This window comes from Chelon labrosus (genome assembly GCF_963514085.1).
Source record: "Chelon labrosus genome assembly, chromosome: 13".
Classification (NCBI taxonomy): domain Eukaryota; kingdom Metazoa; phylum Chordata; class Actinopteri; order Mugiliformes; family Mugilidae; genus Chelon; species Chelon labrosus.
Window position 1 is genome coordinate 6,487,679 of NC_140346.1, and position 21,017 is coordinate 6,508,695.

A 21,017-nucleotide genomic window follows, 5' to 3' on the forward strand; every position below is an offset into this window, starting at 1 on the left:
CACCATACTCCCGGTCGTCATAGTCCCTGCTGCTCGACTGTTTGGCTCGTATCACGACTGGTTTGCCAGCATGGGAATGTTACCGCAGCATTCCAATTCAAAACTGTGCTTTATGTTCTTCTTTTTTTTTTTTTTTAATGAATAGTAAGAAACATACAGATAACAGGGAAATCTTGCATTTTAATTCGGTCACACCTACAACAAAGTAGAACTGTCCCACAATAGAACAAAAAAATCCTTTTAAAGTTAGATTGGGTGATTGTCATAAATAAGTAAAAATCTGCCCATTTGCCGTATATTGAAAAATTATCATCCACTGACCAAATGGCACTAAATTACAGATTTGTTTTTGTCATTCTGTCATGGTAGCAGAAAATTGTTAACTGACGGTCTTTGTCTTTTGTATCTCTCACCAAATATTCCCTACCAATTAAAGGTTTGGCTCTCCTAAATTACAGAAATAAATTTTCTTACTGCTCATGGCGTCTAGCCTACAAGTTCCTTAGTTGTTCTTTTGCATCTTCCTCGATACAGTGGAGTGAATGAAACCTATTTTGCGATGATGGTCTGAATAATGTATGGATATCACTGGGGAAAGTTGTCTAGATATTTGTCCAATTTACAAATGCTCACTATGTTCCTGAGATTGTTTGTTGTACGGGGACACACTGTTTCTGCAAGAAATTGGGTTGTTGTGCAATGCTGTGTGGATGGCCCAGATTAAATTTACCTCCGCTGTATTCTGCTAGTGTCAGCAGAAATTCCAATAACAGATACATCAAATGCTGTGTAAATAAAAGCAACACTAAGGGTGAAAATGTATGTATTCTTTTAACTGTTGTAAGATCCCATATCCTTGTTGATTGTGTTCTCTTCACTTCATCACTTCCTTGACTTGTTTTTGTTGTGTGTCTCAATCAGCATTGTACTTTGTGCGCACATGCAACACTAAACTACAAAAGCCTTCATTTATCCATGTTCATGAAAACACTAGTGACTCAGATCTCTTTCCATATTGGATTTCCTCTTATGTGGCTAAACGAGCCCTGTGGTCCTAATTCTTAAATTGCAGCATCCAGGCAAAAGACAGATGCAACAGTCCGGACATGATGGAGAACAAGCAATGGCTTAAATTGTTTCCTAATTTGTTGCGGTGTCACCCAGGTTGCTGTATGCAACAAGCAAAATCCTTTAAATTGACTCGTGTTAAGGAGGCAAATTGTAACAGAGCTCTTGCAAAACTCAAGGTTTTTATTTGTGATGTATGGATGTACCCTGAAATGCAAATACATTTATCATCAGTGCTTACAAGCGCCATAAACATCGGGTCAAAGATTATTTACAGAATTGATCAAAGGATAATCATTCACTGATCTTTGCTTCAGTTTGAGCGTGTCATGTGCTTTACCTCAGCAGCTATGCAGGAGTTCTACTGAAACAACAGCTGTCTCCGAGAGCATCATAAAAACGTGCAACATACAAGTTAACTACACATTCTAAATGTAGACAGCTGTGTTGTTGTGGGTTCTCAGTAACAGTCGAGCCAGCCGTAGTTGAGCAGCACACGATTCACTCTCCTGTAAGGCAGGTAGTACTCACTCTGTCTGGGGCCATTTGAGAAATACAGATATCCTGTAGAAGGAGAGACTTAGTTTATCAAATCTGCAAATAAACTTAAATTCAAATTAACATATTTTGGACACATGGGGCATTCACATATTATTGTCTTATAAAAAGTATATGGAAAACATATTAGCTGGTTAACTATGCATCCAACTGACAAGGAGTAACAGCAATCAATGTGTTGAATTTCCACCATTCACACTCCTTTGAACTCAAGTTTGGTCAACACCAGCTTTTGAGAAAAAATAACCTGGCTTTAAATGTGCCACTATGTTCACCAGCTACTCTCTCATTGTGTGTTCTGTTTAGTTCTGAATGTAGAACGCATCTGGTTCCTCAGAACTTCTTTTGTTTTGTTCCACTGCCAGAAATGAGTTTTATGGGGCTGATCGGGGTAAACAAACAAAAAAAAAAGTAAAGTTGGGTGCTGGAAACAAAAACAGCACTCTGAAAGAAGGTAAAACATCAGATAATAATTCTCAGTAGCTTTGCAACTATGAGAGCTTTCACAGCAAAGACAGTCATAGCCCAGTATGGTGTATAAAAAACAATGGTGAAAATGATCAAATTACCATAATTCTCAAAAGCTGCATCAACTTTGGAACCGATTCCTGGGAAATCCTGGGTGATGTATCGAGGATATCCATAGTCCATTTGGCTTCGGCCTTCATCATAGCTGTGGAAATAAAACAAAGACAATTGTGTAGGCAGTGTATATTACAGTATGTAATAAAAAAACTCAGACCAATGTGATTCATGCCTTACATGTTAAAAACCAGCGGCCTCGTGAAATGTTTTATTGTGCAAAGACAATAAAAGCTTAATCAGCACTCACCTCCAATATTTATTGTCCACAAAAAATAGTGTTTTTCTAGTGGTTGTCACAAAGACAGCAGCGTCCACCTTCCTGACTGAAGAGGGGAGGCCAAGGCTGGTGATAGGCTTTGGATAGCCTGACAGCAAAGTTTTTGAAGTCGCTCTTATACCCCAGTATTGGCGACCTGTGGAGAAACAGCTGGATGCTATTATATTTTGTACAGGTTTGTAGTACTCAGTTTAATGTATACCATAGTCAAGCAAAGCCCAATGAGTGTCACCTTCAAATAAATATGCCGCATTCTCTTGTGGGACTTCAAACGCAGCGTCAACACGGTTGATTCGCGACCATTTTGCAGATACTCTAGTCAAACGGATTCCTTGGTAGCTTCCACTCTTCCTCCAGTAGTATCTGGTGAGGATTTTAAATAGAAAATGCAATAAGATGTAGGTTTTATGTTGCACATAAATAAATTGATCATGACAGATACAAAATGTACCCATTTTTGAAGAAGTATAGGTCTCCCCTGATGGAGGTAGCAGCATCAAACACCAGCTGACGGCTACACTGCTCATCCCCGGGGTTGGGCAGAGGGTCTGGCCTTGGATCCTCAGTTGGCTCCTCTGGCTCTGGTTCAGGTTCTGGACGAGGAGGTGGATTAGGCTTTGTTGTGGGCACTGGGGTGCGGCTGCCTGAAAAATAGAGCAATAAAGTCAAAAAGTGACTAGACTACAAACCCATGGCATAAACAAACCAAACGGTGCACTTTAACCTCATGTCAAGCACATCAATCACAATGAACATTACATTTCATATCCTACCAGACATCATGTCATAAACAAAGATGCATGTGGATGAGTTCATGGAATCTGACATTTCTATTTACCATACAGAGCTTGAACGCCACGTCTGTCATCATCAGGCAGCCTGTATCCGTTCGTATTCACATATTGGTAGGTGGGGAACATCAGTGCCCGTCTGTCCCTGGAGTGATCCAGGCCCAGAGCGTGGCCGAACTCATGGGCTGCCACCAGCAGCAGATTCACACCTGAACACAACAATATCAATAAAGTAAGTCTGACACAATTATACTCTAACTACAGTGAGTTTTCCTTAAAGCAAATTCCAGTGACCTGTAGATTGAAGATAACATGGAGAGGTTATGAACTTCTGCCTAGTGATTGCGGCCGCCTCAACTTTGCTAGAATAACATAGCAGAATGTATTTACCTCTTTGGGTCAGAGTCCACCTTTCATCATCATCAAAGTGTGTGTCTCCTCCCTGACCCCGTCCAGGAGAGTTAGCATGAGCTAAGACTCCACCAGCCCCATCGAAAGGGTAAAAGTCCCCATGATCTGCAACAGGACAAATATGATGTTGAAGCCTCTGCTTGTAACCCCCTCCCCCAGACACACACACACACACACACTATAAATAAAAAGAGACAGAGCCAGATTACTCAAAATGTGGAGATAGATTCTAGCATGTTATATTTATTAGTTGTTTCTAACAGAAGTGTGTTCCATCCAGACTCACATCCTCCTTTGAAGAGGATCATGATGTCTGCAGTACCACTGTAGACCTGTTTGAAATCCAGTGGGATGACGTCGCTGTAGAGCTTGAAGGCCTTACTGATGGTTGCGTCCACCTGACTCTGGCTCAGATCCGGAGTGTACTGAGTAATCCTGCTCAGATCATTTTTACAAATCGTTAATTCTCTTAATATACAATAATACAATATCATTTATATATATTCAAACATCTTGACAGTATTATATCTGACCAGAGACCTATAAGTAATAAGCCTCTTCTGCCATCTGGGTTTCCCAGCGAAGTGTCCGTATCTGCTGATGTCCGACACGCCACACCTCGGAGCCTTCATCACCTCCACAGTCTCATTATTCAAGACGCCGGTCACCTGGTGGTCAGTGGGTGATATGAGGTAAGAATAACACACAGACTCCTAATGTAAGCTCCGGCCTGATTTACCACAATGATTCATAGAAAGGCAACATTTCATTATAAAAACATGAATTTGGAGTTTTTCTTCCATTATTTCATCCCAGCTCACTCAAACTATTCCATTCGCTCGTACCTCCAGGCCAAAGAAGGCCTGCATGGCTTGCAGATCTTCGGTGAAGTTGCTGATTAAGCTTCGCGTCGTGACGTTGGTCATTCCAACGTCGTCATAGAACGTAGAAAGGTAACTCTGATGCAGAGAGACAGGAAGGAATGGGAATTTAGACACAAGTGACTGTCCAAGTGTAGAAAGTTACTTGGGTATTTCCATTTTATGCTTCTAAGTGCCGACTACATGTCAGAGGGAAAATATTTTACATAAAATACAATTTATTTGCCAGCTTTAGTTACTAATTACACTCATGACGAAGATTTAACACATAATAAAGAAAACTACACTAAAAACAGACGGTTGCCTTTTCTTCTTTCCTTTCCCCATTAGTCATCTGATGATGCCTTAGATTCATCTGCTGTCTCTGTATAATATAAACTATATAAATCTAGCTCCACCTGCTGCCACTACATCAGTAACATGCTGCTTACACACTACTGCTTCAGTATTAATAATCTAATGATTTTTTTATGCAGGTGTATTTTTACATTGCTGTTTTGGTACTTGTACTTACATGTGATTAAAATACTTCTTTTATCGCTGTTGAAGACTGATACTACCGCTACTGATATTTATCATGACATAGAATTACCTTGGCCATGTCGTCATCCTCTGGGGAAATTGTTGGCGCAATGGTCGGTGCTGCATGGCACAGGGCTAAACAACCCAGCAGCACTATCCAAAAATCAGCAAGAGACATCTTGTTAAAATGTTTTCTCGTCTCCATCCAGTCTCTCTGAAAGGCAGCCTGGACAGCCTGAGGTGTATATTGCTCTGATAAAAGCTGGCGCACATGGTGTACTTTGGAGCATTTCAGTAAATGTTTAGAGACGCCCCTGCACCAGAAGGGGAAGGGGAGTACAGAGGGCCCCTCTGATAAGACAGTGGGAGGAGATGATTAGATCTTTATTGACGAGCCTTTTGTGGAGATTTGACTTTGTTCTGTTCTTGTTTTCTTACTAAAATTGCAGTAAACTGCAAACGGCAAGAGACTGATCAGCATTTCTTTTAAATTGTCCTAATGTAAATTTAGGCTTTTCCCAAATCCCACACAGTGTTACATCAACAAAACTGCTGCGCGGCCACTCTGCCAAGAATACTATACATTTTCATCACTGGCTCACACTGATTTAAAGAGCATTGCACGACAAATTTGATAAAATATAAAAACATCCAAACATCCTTGCAAGGATAGCAGAAGCATAACCTTAGAGTGATGCTGGAAGATAACATTTACTAAGCTACACTGTAAATAGAGCTACACTTTATATTTATTGTTCAATTTAACTGGATATTTTTTATTTAATTCTAATTTATACTAGATTACATTCACTGTACTGCATCATTTACTGTATTACATTCAGTTGAAAACTGTAGTTTTTGGTTATTTTGCAGATAGTCAATTGAAAACCTATGGTAAGGATCTAAAATAATGAATGGATAGCGTATCAAATGGGCAAAATGATCCCAACTGCAACCATCTACAACATAAAAATTCTGCAAACGTGTAAGCATTCCTCTTTTAATGACATATTTTAAAAGAAGTTATTCTAAGTTTTTCATCTGTCTTGGTGAATAATTAATAAAAATTACACACAAGCCCCTGAGATTTGTGAACAAAAATGATATTTTATTGAGTCAACTTTCAAAAGACACATTCTGTTGATGAAAAAAAGATGCACTTTGCATGTAAAATGTATATATCTTTAATTATTATTAAATCCTCAGATCAGTATATCCTTGCAATGGTACTTATACAAGAAGTACCATTGTATTCAAGAGGGACAACAGAGTTATAATTTACACACAGGTACACGTACATTATGCCCTAAAAAATAAACTGTAACAATTACATAATTATCTCAGTTTAACAACAACATATGACCCTTATTTTTTCACACGTCTATTTAACTTTTAAAATAAAGGACATATATTAAAAGTACACGTATCTCAGTAAGTTGCTGTATCAACATCCAAGCCAAGAATTTCCTGGAATTATTTTCACCACCCGTTTTTGTTTGATGTCATACTGGTAGGATTTTGTCCCACTGAGGAGGAAGATGCTACCTGTCAAAAGAAAATAACAAAAAAACTCTTTTTAAAATCACAAAAAAAGACTTTTGTACAGTTTGCATTTCATGTTTTAATTGTTCCGAAGCGTGTTTGTGTTGTTTCAGAATACATGAGATGAAGTGAGAACAACAAAGTCCAGCTGGGAGTAGCAGTCTAATTCTAGTTTGAGTAACACTTTTTTCTGAAACTGGGGCAAATGGTGTTTTCAGGATAAAAGTGCATCTGTTGCGGTAAACTCCACCCGTCTACCACCTAAAGACGGTAAAAACAAGAAATTACAACTTCCATTTCAGTCGTGTTCTATTTGCATCCTGCTGCTCAGGTCCACTTTACACAAAGTACATAAACTGCATTTCCCCTGTTTTTACCATGCAACTTAAACGCGGCGTCGACCCTCCTCGGGATTCCAGGCCAGTCCTTTTGGATCAGTCTGGGGAAGCCAGGGTCCATCTGCCTGTTGCTCTCATCGTATCTGAGATTGGATGATTCAAATTAATTAATTTTTAACTTTTTAGTGGAAATATTTTTCAAAGCACTAAGCATTCTTCATGCAGAAGTTTGTATAATATTTTTTTCATATTTGCAGTTAGATACAGACAGTGATTGCTGATCCTGTCCGGGAATAGTGTCAACATCAAATATCTTGTATTTTAGCAGATACACCGATCAGGCATAACATTAAAACCACCTTCCTAAAATTGTGTAGATCTCCCTTGTGCCTCCAGAATGTTGTTAGTGGGGGCCTTTGGGTCCTATGGGTTGAGGGGAGGGGCCTCTGTGGATCATCCCACAGATACTTGATCAGTTTAGGATCTAGTGAATTTGGAGACCATGTCAACACCTTGTGCTGCTCTTCATGTTTTTTGAGTTGTTCCTAAACCGTTTTTGTGTGTGCCTGTGTCAGACTGCATCCTGCTGGGGATGGCTGCTGCCATCAAGGGGTGTCATTGCTATGGGGTGGCGGTGCCTGGTCTGGTCTAGGTGGGTGCTACATGTCTAAGTAACATCCACATGAATGCCAGGTCCAAAAGTTTCCCAGCAGAACTTTGTATTGTCACAAGATGGTCAATGTTATTTACTTCTCCTGTCGGTCATAATGTTATGCCTGATCGATGTATATATTCATATTATATGCTGCACGTTTCTAATCTGCTGAGCTAGACGTTTCTAATCTGTGGTGATGGCCCCACCAACCTCCACAGTGTGCATTGCTTACAGTTATCAGTTTCTATCTTACTGTTATGCATAATTCTCTGATCTGCTTACGATGCTTACGATACTTACAATACATGTACACATATGCCAGCCACATATGCTCATTTTTCTTATTTCACAACAACAACATTTTGAGCACACTGTTTTCCCACTGGGTTGTTCTATAATTAACACTTTGCTGATTCTATCCTTTTGTTCCCTGCATTAGTGCTTGCACTGACTTTGACTATGTTACATTGATAAAACTGGATTGTATTGAAATGAATCAAGTAATAAAGAAATTGTTGGTATGTCAAGGAGTAGTGAAAATAATTACCCACATAAATCAGATCAGCATTGTTTAGATACTGAATGAAGATCCAATCACTCACTAGGTGGCAGAATTTAACAGCTTAATACTTAATATTTCCCTGTTTTTCAGTTACTTTGTGGGTTAGTTTTTCCTGTTTCCATCTTTTATTTTGAAATATAAAATCAAAAAATCAAAATCATGTTTGAAACGTGAGTCCAGTGGGCATTTTGAAGTTACCTGTAATAAAACTCTCCCACGAAGAACATAGTTTTCCCATATTCACTGACATGCACAGCAGCGTCAACCTGCCTCACTCTGGGGGAGAAGCCGTACTCATAGATGGAGCCGGAGCGACTTTTCGTCTTAAGCTGTTGAACCACCCAGTACTTACGACCTGGAAAAACACCGCCATGTCATAAGCAATTCGGAACACTATGAAAAACAGCAACATACCACAGGCACTGCCAAACTCAATGAGCCTCTTGCATGAACTGCAACACTTAAGTTGCACAAGGCTGTAATTTGGGTGCAGCGTCGTGCTCTCCGACTGGAAATCCAGCCTTGTCATGCTGACACGGCCTAAGTGATGCTTTGTAGACTGCCCATTACTCTACCAGTGAATATGTACGCCACGCCTTTGGCAGGGATGTCATAAGCGGCATCCACGTGAGAGCTGATGCTTGGTAAATACGTGCTGCTGCGGCCCTCTGTCAGGCGATTCCAATAAGTTGCCTTTGTTGTTCTCATCCACATGTAACTAGATTGAAACAACAAGAGAGTAGCAATTGAAACATAATTTAGGCATTGTGGACTTATAATTTAAAACAAAGCATACCTGTTCTTGAAGAAAACAATCTCATTGTTAATCATCGTTGCCGCATCAAAAGAAAAGTAGGGGTCGCATTTGTTTGAAGCGGGTTGGGGTTCCACTTTTTTGTTGGGCTTACCTGAGAAATAATGTGGAACATAAGGCATTTACAAGCTGTGAGAACTGTTCGAGGAACACAATCATCATTTTACATGTTTAATGACTTCCTCACCGTACAGCGTTTGGATCCCCAGCACATCATCTGTGGCCAGAGAGTACTGGGCACTGCTGTGATGCTTGTAAGTGGGGTACATGATAGCAGAGGGGTCTCTGGAGTGAGTCAGACCGAGCGAGTGGCCGAGCTCGTGAGCTGCGACAGCAAACAGGCTGTAACCTGGAAAGAAGGACATGATTTCTATTAGCTCTTCTAAATGGACACAGAATGACATGCTGCCACACTGCTGTCTGTGGGTTTGAAGGCTTCATTTGCCTCCACAAACTCAGTGGAGACCACAGCAGGTGCTCACAGTGTGCTGTGAGCACCTGCTGTGACATCATTGACTTGGGTGTGGCTAGAGACACTAACTCACAAGGAGCCACGCAACACCTTCCTGCACATGGTGGCTCAGAACTGACCTACATTCAAATTATTTAAAAAAAAAATCAAGGACAAACATAGCAGTGTTATGCAATAGCATTCTTAGCCTAGGTCTTCTTTTGTATTTCACATGACACGATGTTCTGACTGACAAACCTTGCCTCCCCGCCGTCCATGTTTCATCCTCGTCAAAGTGCACGTCTCCACCCATCCCCTCTCCTGGCTGGAAAGCATGAGCCAACACACCCCGGGGTCCATCAAAGGGAAAGAAATCTCCATGAGCTGCAGCAGAAAGCAACACTTCATCACGCAGTGAACGAATATCAAACAGGCTCTACCTTTTATTAACCATATTGAGGAGATAAGAGATAATAGTTTCAGATTTACTTCTGCGAGCGAAGGAGAAGACTATGTCAGCTTTGCCATGGTTGACTTTGATGAACCTCAGTGGAGCTGCATCGCTCCACAACTTCAGGGCTGAACTGAAGGACTTCTCCACATCCACTCTATTCATGTCCGGAGTATATCTGGCTATCCTGCATGTCGGTGACCCACACATGAGGCGTCAGGATCAACAAATCTGCAGTTGGCTAAAGAATCCAGCAAAAAACTATCTACAGGAAAATAATCATTTCAGATTATTACAGTATTAACTGTATAAAATGAGGTCTCACGTGTATGTGATGGTGTAGTTGTTCCACTTAGGCTCATTAGGGTAGAAACTGAAGTTGTCCACATCTGGAACACCACACCTTGGCTCCCTCATCACGTCCAGAGTGTGAGAGTCCAGCTTTCCTGTTTCTCTCAGGCCAAAGAAGTTCTGCATTTCTCTGATTTTCTCCTCCATGGCTGGCACAGACCTGGTCCTTCTCGCTGGAGCTCTGTGGTTCAGACTGTAGAATCTCCTGAGGTAGTCCTGTTGGTATGAGGAGTTAAGGCTTTGAAGCTTGGGGCACAACAACTAGAATGTAACTAAAAGTTGTGTTTTTTGTTGTTTTTTCTAAAGTACTGAGGTATTGGAGTATAATGTGGTATTTGTTTAATGTAGGGTTAAAGCTGGATGGGCATTATTCATAGCAATCATTTATTGGTCATCATGCATTATCAGTCATTTATTAACATACACCAATGTGGCTATTTTTAGTTAAGTCCCTGAAGAACACAGACAGGGTCATCCCTGACAATCCTGCTCATTATTGTAATAGTATATAGTAGATTTACACCAGTGACAGTCTGATCAGAAAGACATTATGTTAGTATGTGTTCTGATTCCTGTTTTGGTGCTTGTAGCTCTAAAATATTAGACTTACACTTAAAAACATGAAAATATTGTGTGCAGGATTGCATTGTATCTATCCATGTTTATGCAATTTAAATCCACACAATGCTACTGTTTTAATTAAAGGCACCATTACATCTTGTAAAGTTTTTACATTCCATTTCCTGCACGAAAAAAACGTCACAAATACATTGGATAATTTGTATCAGCAACTGTCCTAATGGGCTATTTGGTTCTAATTTAGCCGGTTGTTATATAAACTCTACAAGACATTCATCCACCCACAAACCTCAGCCAGCTCCACATCCTCAGGCCGCAGCCGCTGATCCTCATCAATGGGTAGAGTCCACAAGATTTCCACTAACATCAGAGAGCCCAGAACACGCGTCCACATCCACAACAACTCCATGTTTTAAATGCACATTCCCACCAGGCTTCACATTTTTTATATGGGAGTATTCTTGAAGTTGTTGGGCAATCACATGGCCTGCAAGCGCTCAATCCTGGTAGTTACAGCCGGGCATATATGCCCCAATTTTCTGGAGGGTTTTGCGGTTAAAAACCTCCCCATGAAACGTCTACATATGTCTGGGCTTTCTGTCTGTAGCGCTGATAGTCATGTGCGTGTGCTGTGTTTCATAGTATGTACACATGTCAAAACCTGCTGCTGTTTGTGAGGTGAACTTAATTTACACAGCCTCATCTGTGTGTATCTGACTGCACCACATGCATATCTCATAAAATGATTTAAACAAAACAACCCACCGAAAGAAATGCTTTGAACTTTGCACAAAAACACAAACGTCTGGTTTTAGTTGTAATTCTTTATTTAGTTCAGATATGACTAGTGATAAATAAAAGTCCAGTCAAAGTCAAAACTGAGAAGTGCAATGCGTTTCCCTTCTTGGTGTTTAAGTGCAGGTTTTCAGGTAATGTCCTTGCTGTGTGCGGTTCCTACAGCATTTCAGCAGCCCAGCCAGGAATTTGCTTTCTCAACTCCGACAACATGTTTCTGGGTGTAGTTGTACTTGTAGACTTGTGGTCCCACAAAGAAGTAGATGAAATCTAAGATGAGGGAGGTGAAAACAAACAGAGCCAGGTCTTCATGAGACAAACGAAACGGTTCACATTCTTTTTTTTTCTCTCGGTTGATAATGATAATGATGATGATTGCAATGATGAGTATCTTTCTTTTAACTCAAACATTCACCTTTGCTTGCATTTGTTAAAATTACAGTATATCATACGAAGGATTTTAAGTGGTAAATTATACAGTTTGAATCCCAGAGGGGAACCACATGTTCTGTAAAACCTTTACACAACTGATGTTGCATGTAAATTAGCATTCCTGTGCTACTAATAACAATGTAGCGTGCAGAAGCCCCTTAAGCTACAGACAGAAATATACTACATTCTAAATCTAGACAAGATTATCACCCAGTTGGAGCCCTGTTGATATATATATGCTGCATATTTTGTGGTTTGTTGTGGAATATTTTTGTGTTTCAGATTCACAGATTTCAGTACAGTAGTAGCTTACACTGCAAACATACCACACTATGTGTAATATCTACTCACCGTCTTTATAAAAAGCTGCATTTATCATGGTGTTCACTCCAGGAAAGTCCTCGCTGATATACTTAGGGTAACCAAAATCCATGACCTTCCGGTTTTCATTGAAACTGAAAAGACACACCACCCTTTCATCAGAAGCCGTGACTCATGATCATCTGCTCGTCGTTCGAAGCTCAGACAAAACATTTTGTTTACTGCTGCAACTTTATGATCACGTCATCAAAAACCTCAGACACCAGGCTGAACCCTGTGCTCGCCGTGTGGGGTCCTAGTAAGATCTGAGTCAACTTGTTCGACACATGCTCTCGGATTTGGCTCTGCTCTGTCTTTATACTTGGGTTTCATACTGCACAAATTTTAAACGGCGCTTCAATTAGACTAAAATAAGAGGACAGGGTGAGTATAATGTGATTTAATACAATCTGCCGTCTTTGTAATGCCTCCACTTCCCAGAGCTCATAAATGAAAAAATATTGCCCAGAGCGAAATGTTTTAATCTGATGCAAAACTAGGGTGAACCGTTGGTTCAAATTAATTACTCAAAATCTGAAAATGTAAAATGCCTTGATGTGTGAACACATGTAGCTGCATTAGTATTACTATCAAACTGATTGTTACTGAGTACATGTTGTGTATTTGCCGCCTTACCTCCAGTAAACATCCTGCATAAAGAAGAGGGTGCGTCCTGTTTTCACAATGTGCACTGCAGCATCAACGTCCTGAACCCAGGCTGGAAATCCAAAGTGGCTGAGTGGCCTGGGCTTCCCCTTCACAACAGATCCTTTCACTGTCCAGAACATGGATTCTACAAAAGAAAAAATATCACATATTTTTCTAGTCTAACTGGACAGTACAACGTAAGAATGTGGATGAAAATTCATGTTCTCCAACAAGTAGCTATTGATAATTTAATTTAGTGAAGACACTTGTATTTTCTTATATTGTATTTAGTCCTCAAAATTATTATTATTATTTTTTTAGGAATAATGGAATAATTGCATAATTATGCACTGGAATATGACAATCATAATTATAAAAAGCAATATTTAAAGCCTGTAATGCAACCAATAGTTACCATGAATAAGGTAGGCTGTGGATCTGCGCGGTATCCAGAAGGCAGCATCGATACTGGTTTCAATCCTGGGCATGAAGTTGGCGATGGGGCCCTCTTTGATGTCATTCTGCTTATTATGTTTAATCCAGAGATATCTGGTGGGAGAAATAAATTAATTATTACATTCACTAATTTCCACTATTTAAGGAGTATATGCTTTTCTTTGTGAGCTTATTTTCCACTTGCCTTCCTTTAAAAAAGAAGGTGGCATCCCCAAGAGTGGACAGCGCGTCAAAGGTCAGGTCTGGAGCACATCTGTCATTCATGCGTCCAGGGAATAGTGATCCCCTCAAAACGTGATTGAGATTAACTCTGACAGGACCTAAAACACATCAGTACAAGTGTATCTATCAGGTTTACTTAAAGGTGGATATATAAAATAAAATGCGAAGATTAATCAAAACTGTTTACTGTAAAGTGCGTTAATATTGGCTACATCTTCCATGGATAATAAGTTTGCTGGGCGGGAGGATTTGTAGGTTGGATACATCAGTGACTCTGGGTTTCTGGAGTGCTTCAGGCCCAAGGCATGGCCAAACTCATGAGCAGCTACCACAAAGAGACTGAAACCTACAGAAATACAAAGAAAAGTATGTTTACACAAACGTTGTCTTTGTGTTTTTCTATCCTACACCCTCTATTGTGATTGGGTTCAGCACCTGTTCCTCCTGCCGTCCAGCGCTCGTCGTCATCAAAGTGCGTGTCTCCTCCGACGCCCAAACCGGGGCCAAAAGCATGAGCCAGTGTTCCTCTCGGTCCGTCAAAGGGATACAAGTCTCCGTGTGCTACATGATATAATTCAGGCCAAACATGAAATAGAAACCGCAGAGAAAACCATTTTCTCTCATGCCACAATGAAATTACAGGGTTCTGTTCACCTCATCTAAACGAGTCCGTCTAGATCAGCAGCCAGTGAATGATGACGCTACCTTGGTTACCAGTTAAATTGCTACTGAAGTTCCCCATGTGTATACACACGCACTGACAGATCTGCTTAGGACTCTTTTTTTTTATGTGTCAGAGTATTGTGTGAAACCAAAGACAAACTCACCATTGGTCACAAACTCCACTATGATGTCAGCGCTACCAGTGTGTGACCTGACGAATGTCAGACCGCTGGCTCTGGCCCAAACGCTGAAAGCTGAGTCAATCAGAGAGTCTACAGTGGAGCGGGGTAAATCTCTCGTGTACCTGCCAATGCTGCAACAGCAGCAAATTCATGTTGCTGATTAATATCATAGTCAACACAAAATACTATTTTGCATAACAAGAGAAACAAATCATTGACAGCACCTTATGTCAATGTTTGATCCTTTTTAAATCATGGGCCATATGCTGTATCTTATTATGCAACCATGTCTAAATTATATCAAAAATTAGCAAATTTAAAAAATCTATCTTTTGTTACACCGACTATGGGATTTAAAATACCTTTAAGAGGATGTTGGCTTGGTATTCTAAAATACAAGGGTTGATAAGGGTTCCCAAAGATGCAAGGGATAGTAAGTCATATCAGCTGTCTTGCTCTGCATGTTTTGTTTTGTTGCACTTACTTGACAATTTGCTGTGTTTGCACAGTTGTGCATTCACTAGTTTAACTTAGTCCATATCTACAGAGATTTAGCGTCTGCTTCACTCTACTTATGAGAAAACATCTCAGGGCCCTGACACGCCATACCAGTGGCCCTAGCCTTTGGAGAGTGTCCCACAGCGTTGGCGCTAGCCGTCCCCCTCTCTACAGCTTTTCAGCTGATTCAGCATGTTTTTTTGTATATATATTTTACATCTTCGTCTCATCTGAACGTTCAAATACAAAAATAATTTCATAAAGTCATGATCATCTAGAATGAATACACTATTGACCAACTCATCATGATGATTCAGGAGAGGCAAGCTCTCTATGACTGTAGCTCTTACAGGCTTTCCAGGTCCACAGATAACCCTATGTTTCCTTTTCCCTTGTTTAAATTATGCATACTGCCACCTGCTGGTTATGTCTTCTCACGTAGCTACAGAATCGATGCGCCAGTTGGCTGTTGGCTATTTTGTTTGTGGTGTGTTCAAGGACAACATTTTGGTCCAGACACGGGCAATGTGTCGTTGCCGCTAATTGCTTGAGGTTGCGTTGGTTTGTCTGGGCCTTGGGACTGACTCTGACTACATACTGCTAAACTGCGTTGAATGGGCAGATGAGTTTAGTAATTACATGTGTCTGTCATTGCTGTTTATGGCCTAGATTCAAATTAGGAAGGAACAGGAAGGTGAGCAGTTAGTAAACTAGAATTGTGTAAAGTTTCCCTCAGCTGAAACACACATAACACTAAACTGCTGTTGTGAAGAGGACAGTATCATTTCTGGTTTGTACTGAGGTAATGATTTTGTGATTTTTGTGCACTTGTTAGGATGTTCGCCACTTGCCCTTAGTGCCCAGAACAATTTAATGCATTATAATCCTGTAATTACCATGTGAGGCCAAAGTGGCCACTGTTGCAGTTTCTGAGCAAAAGTTACATATTTAACTTCAAGCTTCAACTCTCACATTTTAAAACAGTGACAATAACTGCCTTTCTTGGTTCCTCTTTAATTACACATCTTGTCTGTAAGTAATCCAGCAAGCATGCCTCAAACCGGGTTTGCATATAAATGGATAAGGACCAGACAGTGTTACATAAGTTGAAACATGCATGGTCAACTTGGCACACTAACAAACCCACAGTAACTCTCAAAGGCAAGATTTGCTAACCTCAAAATCTGTTAACTACGATGATTTGTGACAGCTGCTATTCCCTGTTTCTGCCAAAAGGTTTTATTGCTTGCTGGCAAAACTGTTTCTCACATAGTGGTGGGGTTTGCATAGTAGTCACAACCAGACAGTTTTATTTTTTGCAAGTTCATTCTAGGTCAGATATGCCAGATATCTTTTTTTCATTTACAAACTACAATTCTACAGATTTTTCAAAGTAAGAGGAGTGACTGCAGCTTGATCATTAAACACGGTTAAAGACGACAGTCAGTACCTGTAGGTGATGACATTCTTATTCCACCTCGTCCCTTGGATGTGACTGTACTCCTCCATGTCTGGAACGCCACAACGAGGGCTCCCCATCACCTCCAGGGTGTCCGAATTTAACTCGCCTGTTGCATTGAGCCCAAAGAAAATCTGCATGTCTTTCACTTTGGAGGTGAAGGAGGGCTCACTCCTTTTCATGCGTCCCAAGGGATCTATTTGCAGGTTGTAGTACTGCTGAAGGTAGTCCTGTGAGTAGATTTAAGATCCACATTAAATATTATTTTGCACTAAAAAGCCAGGTAAATCAATCAGCCCTTTACAACTTAGTTAAGACAGAGTTCATTCCTCTATCACAACATGCATTACAGATTATACACCACAATAAATCTCTGCAGAATCCATTTCATGAATAATATGATTTCTGTGAAACAAAAACGTCTGTATAAACGTCTTAATTTCCAGCACTCGAACGATCAGATTTGCAGCATTAACTATCAATTAAACAACTAAACTAAACAACTAAAATCTATTCACAACAATGAACTCGATAAAGACTTAGCAGGCAGCTGCTTCAAAGACAAGCAGGAATAGTTTTATGAAAGGAAATTGGCACGAGGAAAGAGAAAACGAGGATGCTGAAAGAATCTGGAAAAGCATGTAATATAGCAGCAACAAGGACACAGAGGGCAGTGCAGTTTCTGACCGCTGCCTCCCACACACACACAAAAACAAATGTAATAAAAAACATTTCTCAACCTAAATGTAGGCAATAACGGATAATTTGCAGTGCACTTAACCCCCGGGGCATAAACACTTACAAATTGGTCTAATTTTTGCATTGTACAAGAGATAAAGTCACATGCAGTCCAGTGTCAAACATTCGTAATGCTGCAATTATGCACTTACTGTGGCCAGCTTCAAGTCAACCTGTGGTTCTGGTGAAGGAGTGCTATCTTCCTCCGGAATAAATGTGGGTGCCGTAAAACATGGACCGGGCATAAGCAGGACCAGGAAACAGCAGGAGAGCAGCATGACATGCATTTCACAGACTAAACGCCACGTGAATTGTAATGGCCTAGGTTAAACACATAGAGATGGAAGATCTGGTTAATGAGAAAGCCTTTTAAATGGTTATTGTGACTCATGCCACATGCAAATCCTAGGGAAGCCTCAGACAGTACTATGGAATTAGGGAGGGGTTTGCAGAGAACCAAGGACAGCCGAAAAAAAAGAGACAGAAATGACATTTGAACAGTTTTTGTCATGTGACAAGTCTGCGCCAATGATGATTTAAATAGATGGAATATTCAGTGCCTGGTTCCAATTTCAAAATCTTATTTAAATTCAATGCAAATGGAAGACTGTAATCAGACTGAGACACAGCAATTTGTGGGAGATTTTAAGGTGCAACAAGCTTTACAGATAATCCTAAATTAGGGCTGAAACTACAACATTGGGCAACACAGAAAACAGGATATGCTCAGGACTGACACTGTGAATGAGGGTGGCACAAATGTGTTGACATTTTCATTTAAGAAGCTCTGATATTGAATAAATATCTTCCTCTACAGCTTCTGTTTGGCAATCTCAAGAAAACTGCCTCCAGGCAGATGCAACACAATGAGCTGGGTAACACTGCCGCTCAGTCCCACGCATTCTGCAAGGACTCCCAAAATAACGCCATCAAAGCTCGTTCTTGTCCCGTTTTAGCAAATGCATGTAAGACCTTCCAATGAGAGAGCTCACAGAAAGGGAGCCGAAATTGCAGGGGGGGAATTTAAGGCCTTCGCAAAATAAAAATGGCTGCCAGCCAGGACGCCTAAACTGGCAAGGGTGGTGCTGCGGTCAGTCCAGGCTACAATTACAGTTGATTGGTCATTGTGGAGCTTTGTGGGCCCAACGGCATTCCTCTGCAGGGTAAGTTGACTTTTCTGGCCTCTTTCATAGAAAGACCTGAGAATCTCTGTTGCTCGGGTTTTATGACAGGAGTGCAGACGGGGTAATGAAGTCATTTTAAGCAGGGGTGACGACTGCAAGGTTATAACCTGGAAGAAACCATTCTGACTACTGTGGTAATTAAACCCATAGAAACACCTCTGTTATGACCAAAACACACACTTTGACACTCACAAGGTGCCAGAGATATTACATATCAGATGTTTTTATTCTAGTCTTAAATAACAAGTATTTGGGTCGAGATTATATATACTACAATTCTGCAAACAATTAGACCAATAATCCATAATTAATAATTAATAATAGCTCAATTAGACCAAAAAGGCCTCATGTAACCACCTCAGATGGACAGACTGGGCCAATTGGAAGAAATGTTCAGTCAGATTGCGAGGTGCTAACAACCATGTGACATGTGATCCTACTGTATCTCTGTGGTTGAAATAAATCCTTTCTTTCTGCACATGTTTGCCACATGTTGGTGTCAACATTAGGTGGTGCGTGTTGTGGGAGGGAGATGGACATGGTATTAGAAGAACAACAAGTTGTTGTAAAAATACACATAAACATAGCCAGTGATTGCAAATTTCAATCAGTCATTCATTGTCAGTGTGATACCCACTTCACTCATTTCATCACTTTCCTTCACTTTGGAAAAGGTCAGGCCTGACTCATCAACTCAAATGCTCCAAACGTATTTTTATTTTTCAACTATTCAAATGGGGTTTTGACTCAAAATGGCATGACCACAATGTGCAGTAGACATTCCAACACACGATCAGTTAAACCGGATTAAAACAAATGCTTGCTTGTTTGAATTTAATGCACAACATGTTGAACTTGATGTGATCTTGATCTGACTTTGGTGCTACACATACGTAACGGATGGTATGAGATGAGTGGGGCACAGTGCTGTCCGGTTCGTTACTGGAGGGGGTCTCATTTTTCCGCAAGCATAAACACTGACATGATTATTTGTCTCAAAATAACAAAATGTACATTGTTATATTTTGGATATAAGAATGCACTTTTGTCAGTGACATCAGTGACGTCTGAATGATAATGTCTGGTTCCTCTGAGAGTTTCCACAGACTGTATATGGAAGACAGAGAGTCAAAGTTAGTATTATTGCACGTACTGTGCATGTACAGCTGAAAAAAAAATAAAATAAATCAAATCAGATTCTGCTGAATCACAAAAAAAGCCACAAAATGCACAAAATGGTGGTTAAACCAGAGACATTTACAGACTCTGAGTCCAATTCATTATGTACACTATATACACATGTGAAGGAATGCATTCTAATATAACAGTCCGGCACTAAATCTTCATGAAGGTTATGCTTTTCAGCGTTTGTTTCAAATAACTGCGAGAGCTGCGGGTTCAACTCTGTTTTCATTTTGTGGTTTGACATATTTGACAACCCTGTTTCATGCAGTGGACTAGATTAAATAACAGAAACACTTTTTAATTCAATCCAGTTTAACAACACCACAATCTCCAGCCTCCAAAATGATCTTACAGCTAAGTTACCACCTTTCTGACACTGTTTCAACATAAACTGAACATTATAACAGTCAAGAAGCTAAGATTTAGTGCAGGACTGTAACATTAGAATGCATTCATCAGAACTGACTGAAACTCCAAAACTCTTGCTTTGAGTCTCTGCTGCCCTCCTGTGGTGTCCGTTAAGAAAAATCTAATTTCAAAGATGCTGCTGAGTATGAGTGACCTGACACCACAGCTGCCACTGTGGTTTGAATTCCAGCATTTCCTCTGGATTTGCTGTTGCTCAGCAAGCCAAGACCTTGTTGGGTTGTTTATTTGTGGAACTGCGGTGTGCACAGATTGACTGACAGTTTATAATCATTTCTAAATGTTGCTGTCGTCCGTGTAATCTAAGCGGTCCCCTTACTGCAGGATGGAGCTGATTCAGACTGTGGCTTTGCTGAAAATGTCCATTATCGTTATATTAAATTACATTTAGTGGGGAGATGCTTTTGTCCGAAGAGACAATATGAGTTCCATAAATCTACTGTGGTTGATGAATCTTGTGGTACATTTTTTATGATTTTTTTTGTGGCCTATTTTATGATGCCTGTGTTATAAAGTACACAATAAACATATATTTTGCAGAGACAGCTTGCACAACAAAAGCATTTAATGTAATTTCGCACATTAAGGGTGATTCTTTGCATGGTTCAAAAGGGGAAAGGCTTAATTGCATTTAAAACTATAGCTCCTAACACGATCATTCTGATGAAACAATATCTGAATGCATGTGGTCAAACCATGGAAACCTCAATGTGAACCTTTACCTTCTGTAAAAAGGATTTTTTATTTGAACGCTGGTTCCATGTGCTACTGTTGGCACCCTGCTTCAGGTCCCCCATGCCCCAGCAGGGAAGTGGTTGATTTCATTCTGTCTCATATCATCCTTCTACAGTCTCGTTCCAAAAGGTAATGACCAACAGTGACAGAGCATGTTAAAATAAGTGCTGTACTGTGAAGGAGCAAACAGAGTTCACA

General features: G+C 40.3%; 2 protein-coding genes across 2 annotated transcripts; both read right to left on the reverse strand.

Annotated features, from left to right (window-relative positions):
• Positions 1–1,528: 1,528 nt before the first annotated feature.
• On the reverse strand, positions 1,529–10,476 carry LOC311497756 (uncharacterized protein; the record flags this gene model as incomplete). The annotated part of the gene is made up of 20 exons (XM_084558128.1): positions 10,232–10,476; positions 9,945–10,114; positions 9,714–9,839; positions 9,192–9,353; positions 8,987–9,098; positions 8,766–8,908; positions 8,389–8,545; positions 7,013–7,116; positions 6,543–6,638; positions 5,164–5,246; positions 4,536–4,649; positions 4,231–4,358; positions 3,977–4,125; positions 3,670–3,795; positions 3,327–3,488; positions 2,940–3,132; positions 2,721–2,851; positions 2,459–2,624; positions 2,196–2,299; positions 1,529–1,632 (listed from the first exon to the last, which is right to left on the reverse strand). The coding sequence occupies exons 1-20, from the start codon at positions 10,402–10,404 to the stop codon at positions 1,529–1,531; spliced, it is 2,703 nt and encodes a 900-aa protein (XP_084414254.1). The 5' UTR covers positions 10,405–10,476.
• Positions 10,477–11,594: 1,118 nt separating this feature from the next.
• Positions 11,595–17,793, reverse strand: LOC311498041 (matrix metalloproteinase-20-like). Its single transcript, XM_084558475.1, has 10 exons — positions 17,442–17,793; positions 16,543–16,781; positions 14,577–14,725; positions 14,185–14,310; positions 13,937–14,095; positions 13,712–13,847; positions 13,487–13,620; positions 13,060–13,216; positions 12,415–12,518; positions 11,595–11,901 (listed from the first exon to the last, which is right to left on the reverse strand). Exons 1-10 carry the CDS (start codon positions 17,574–17,576, stop codon positions 11,801–11,803), a joined length of 1,440 nt encoding a protein of 479 aa, XP_084414601.1. The 5' UTR covers positions 17,577–17,793; the 3' UTR covers positions 11,595–11,800.
• Positions 17,794–21,017: the final 3,224 nt, after the last annotated feature.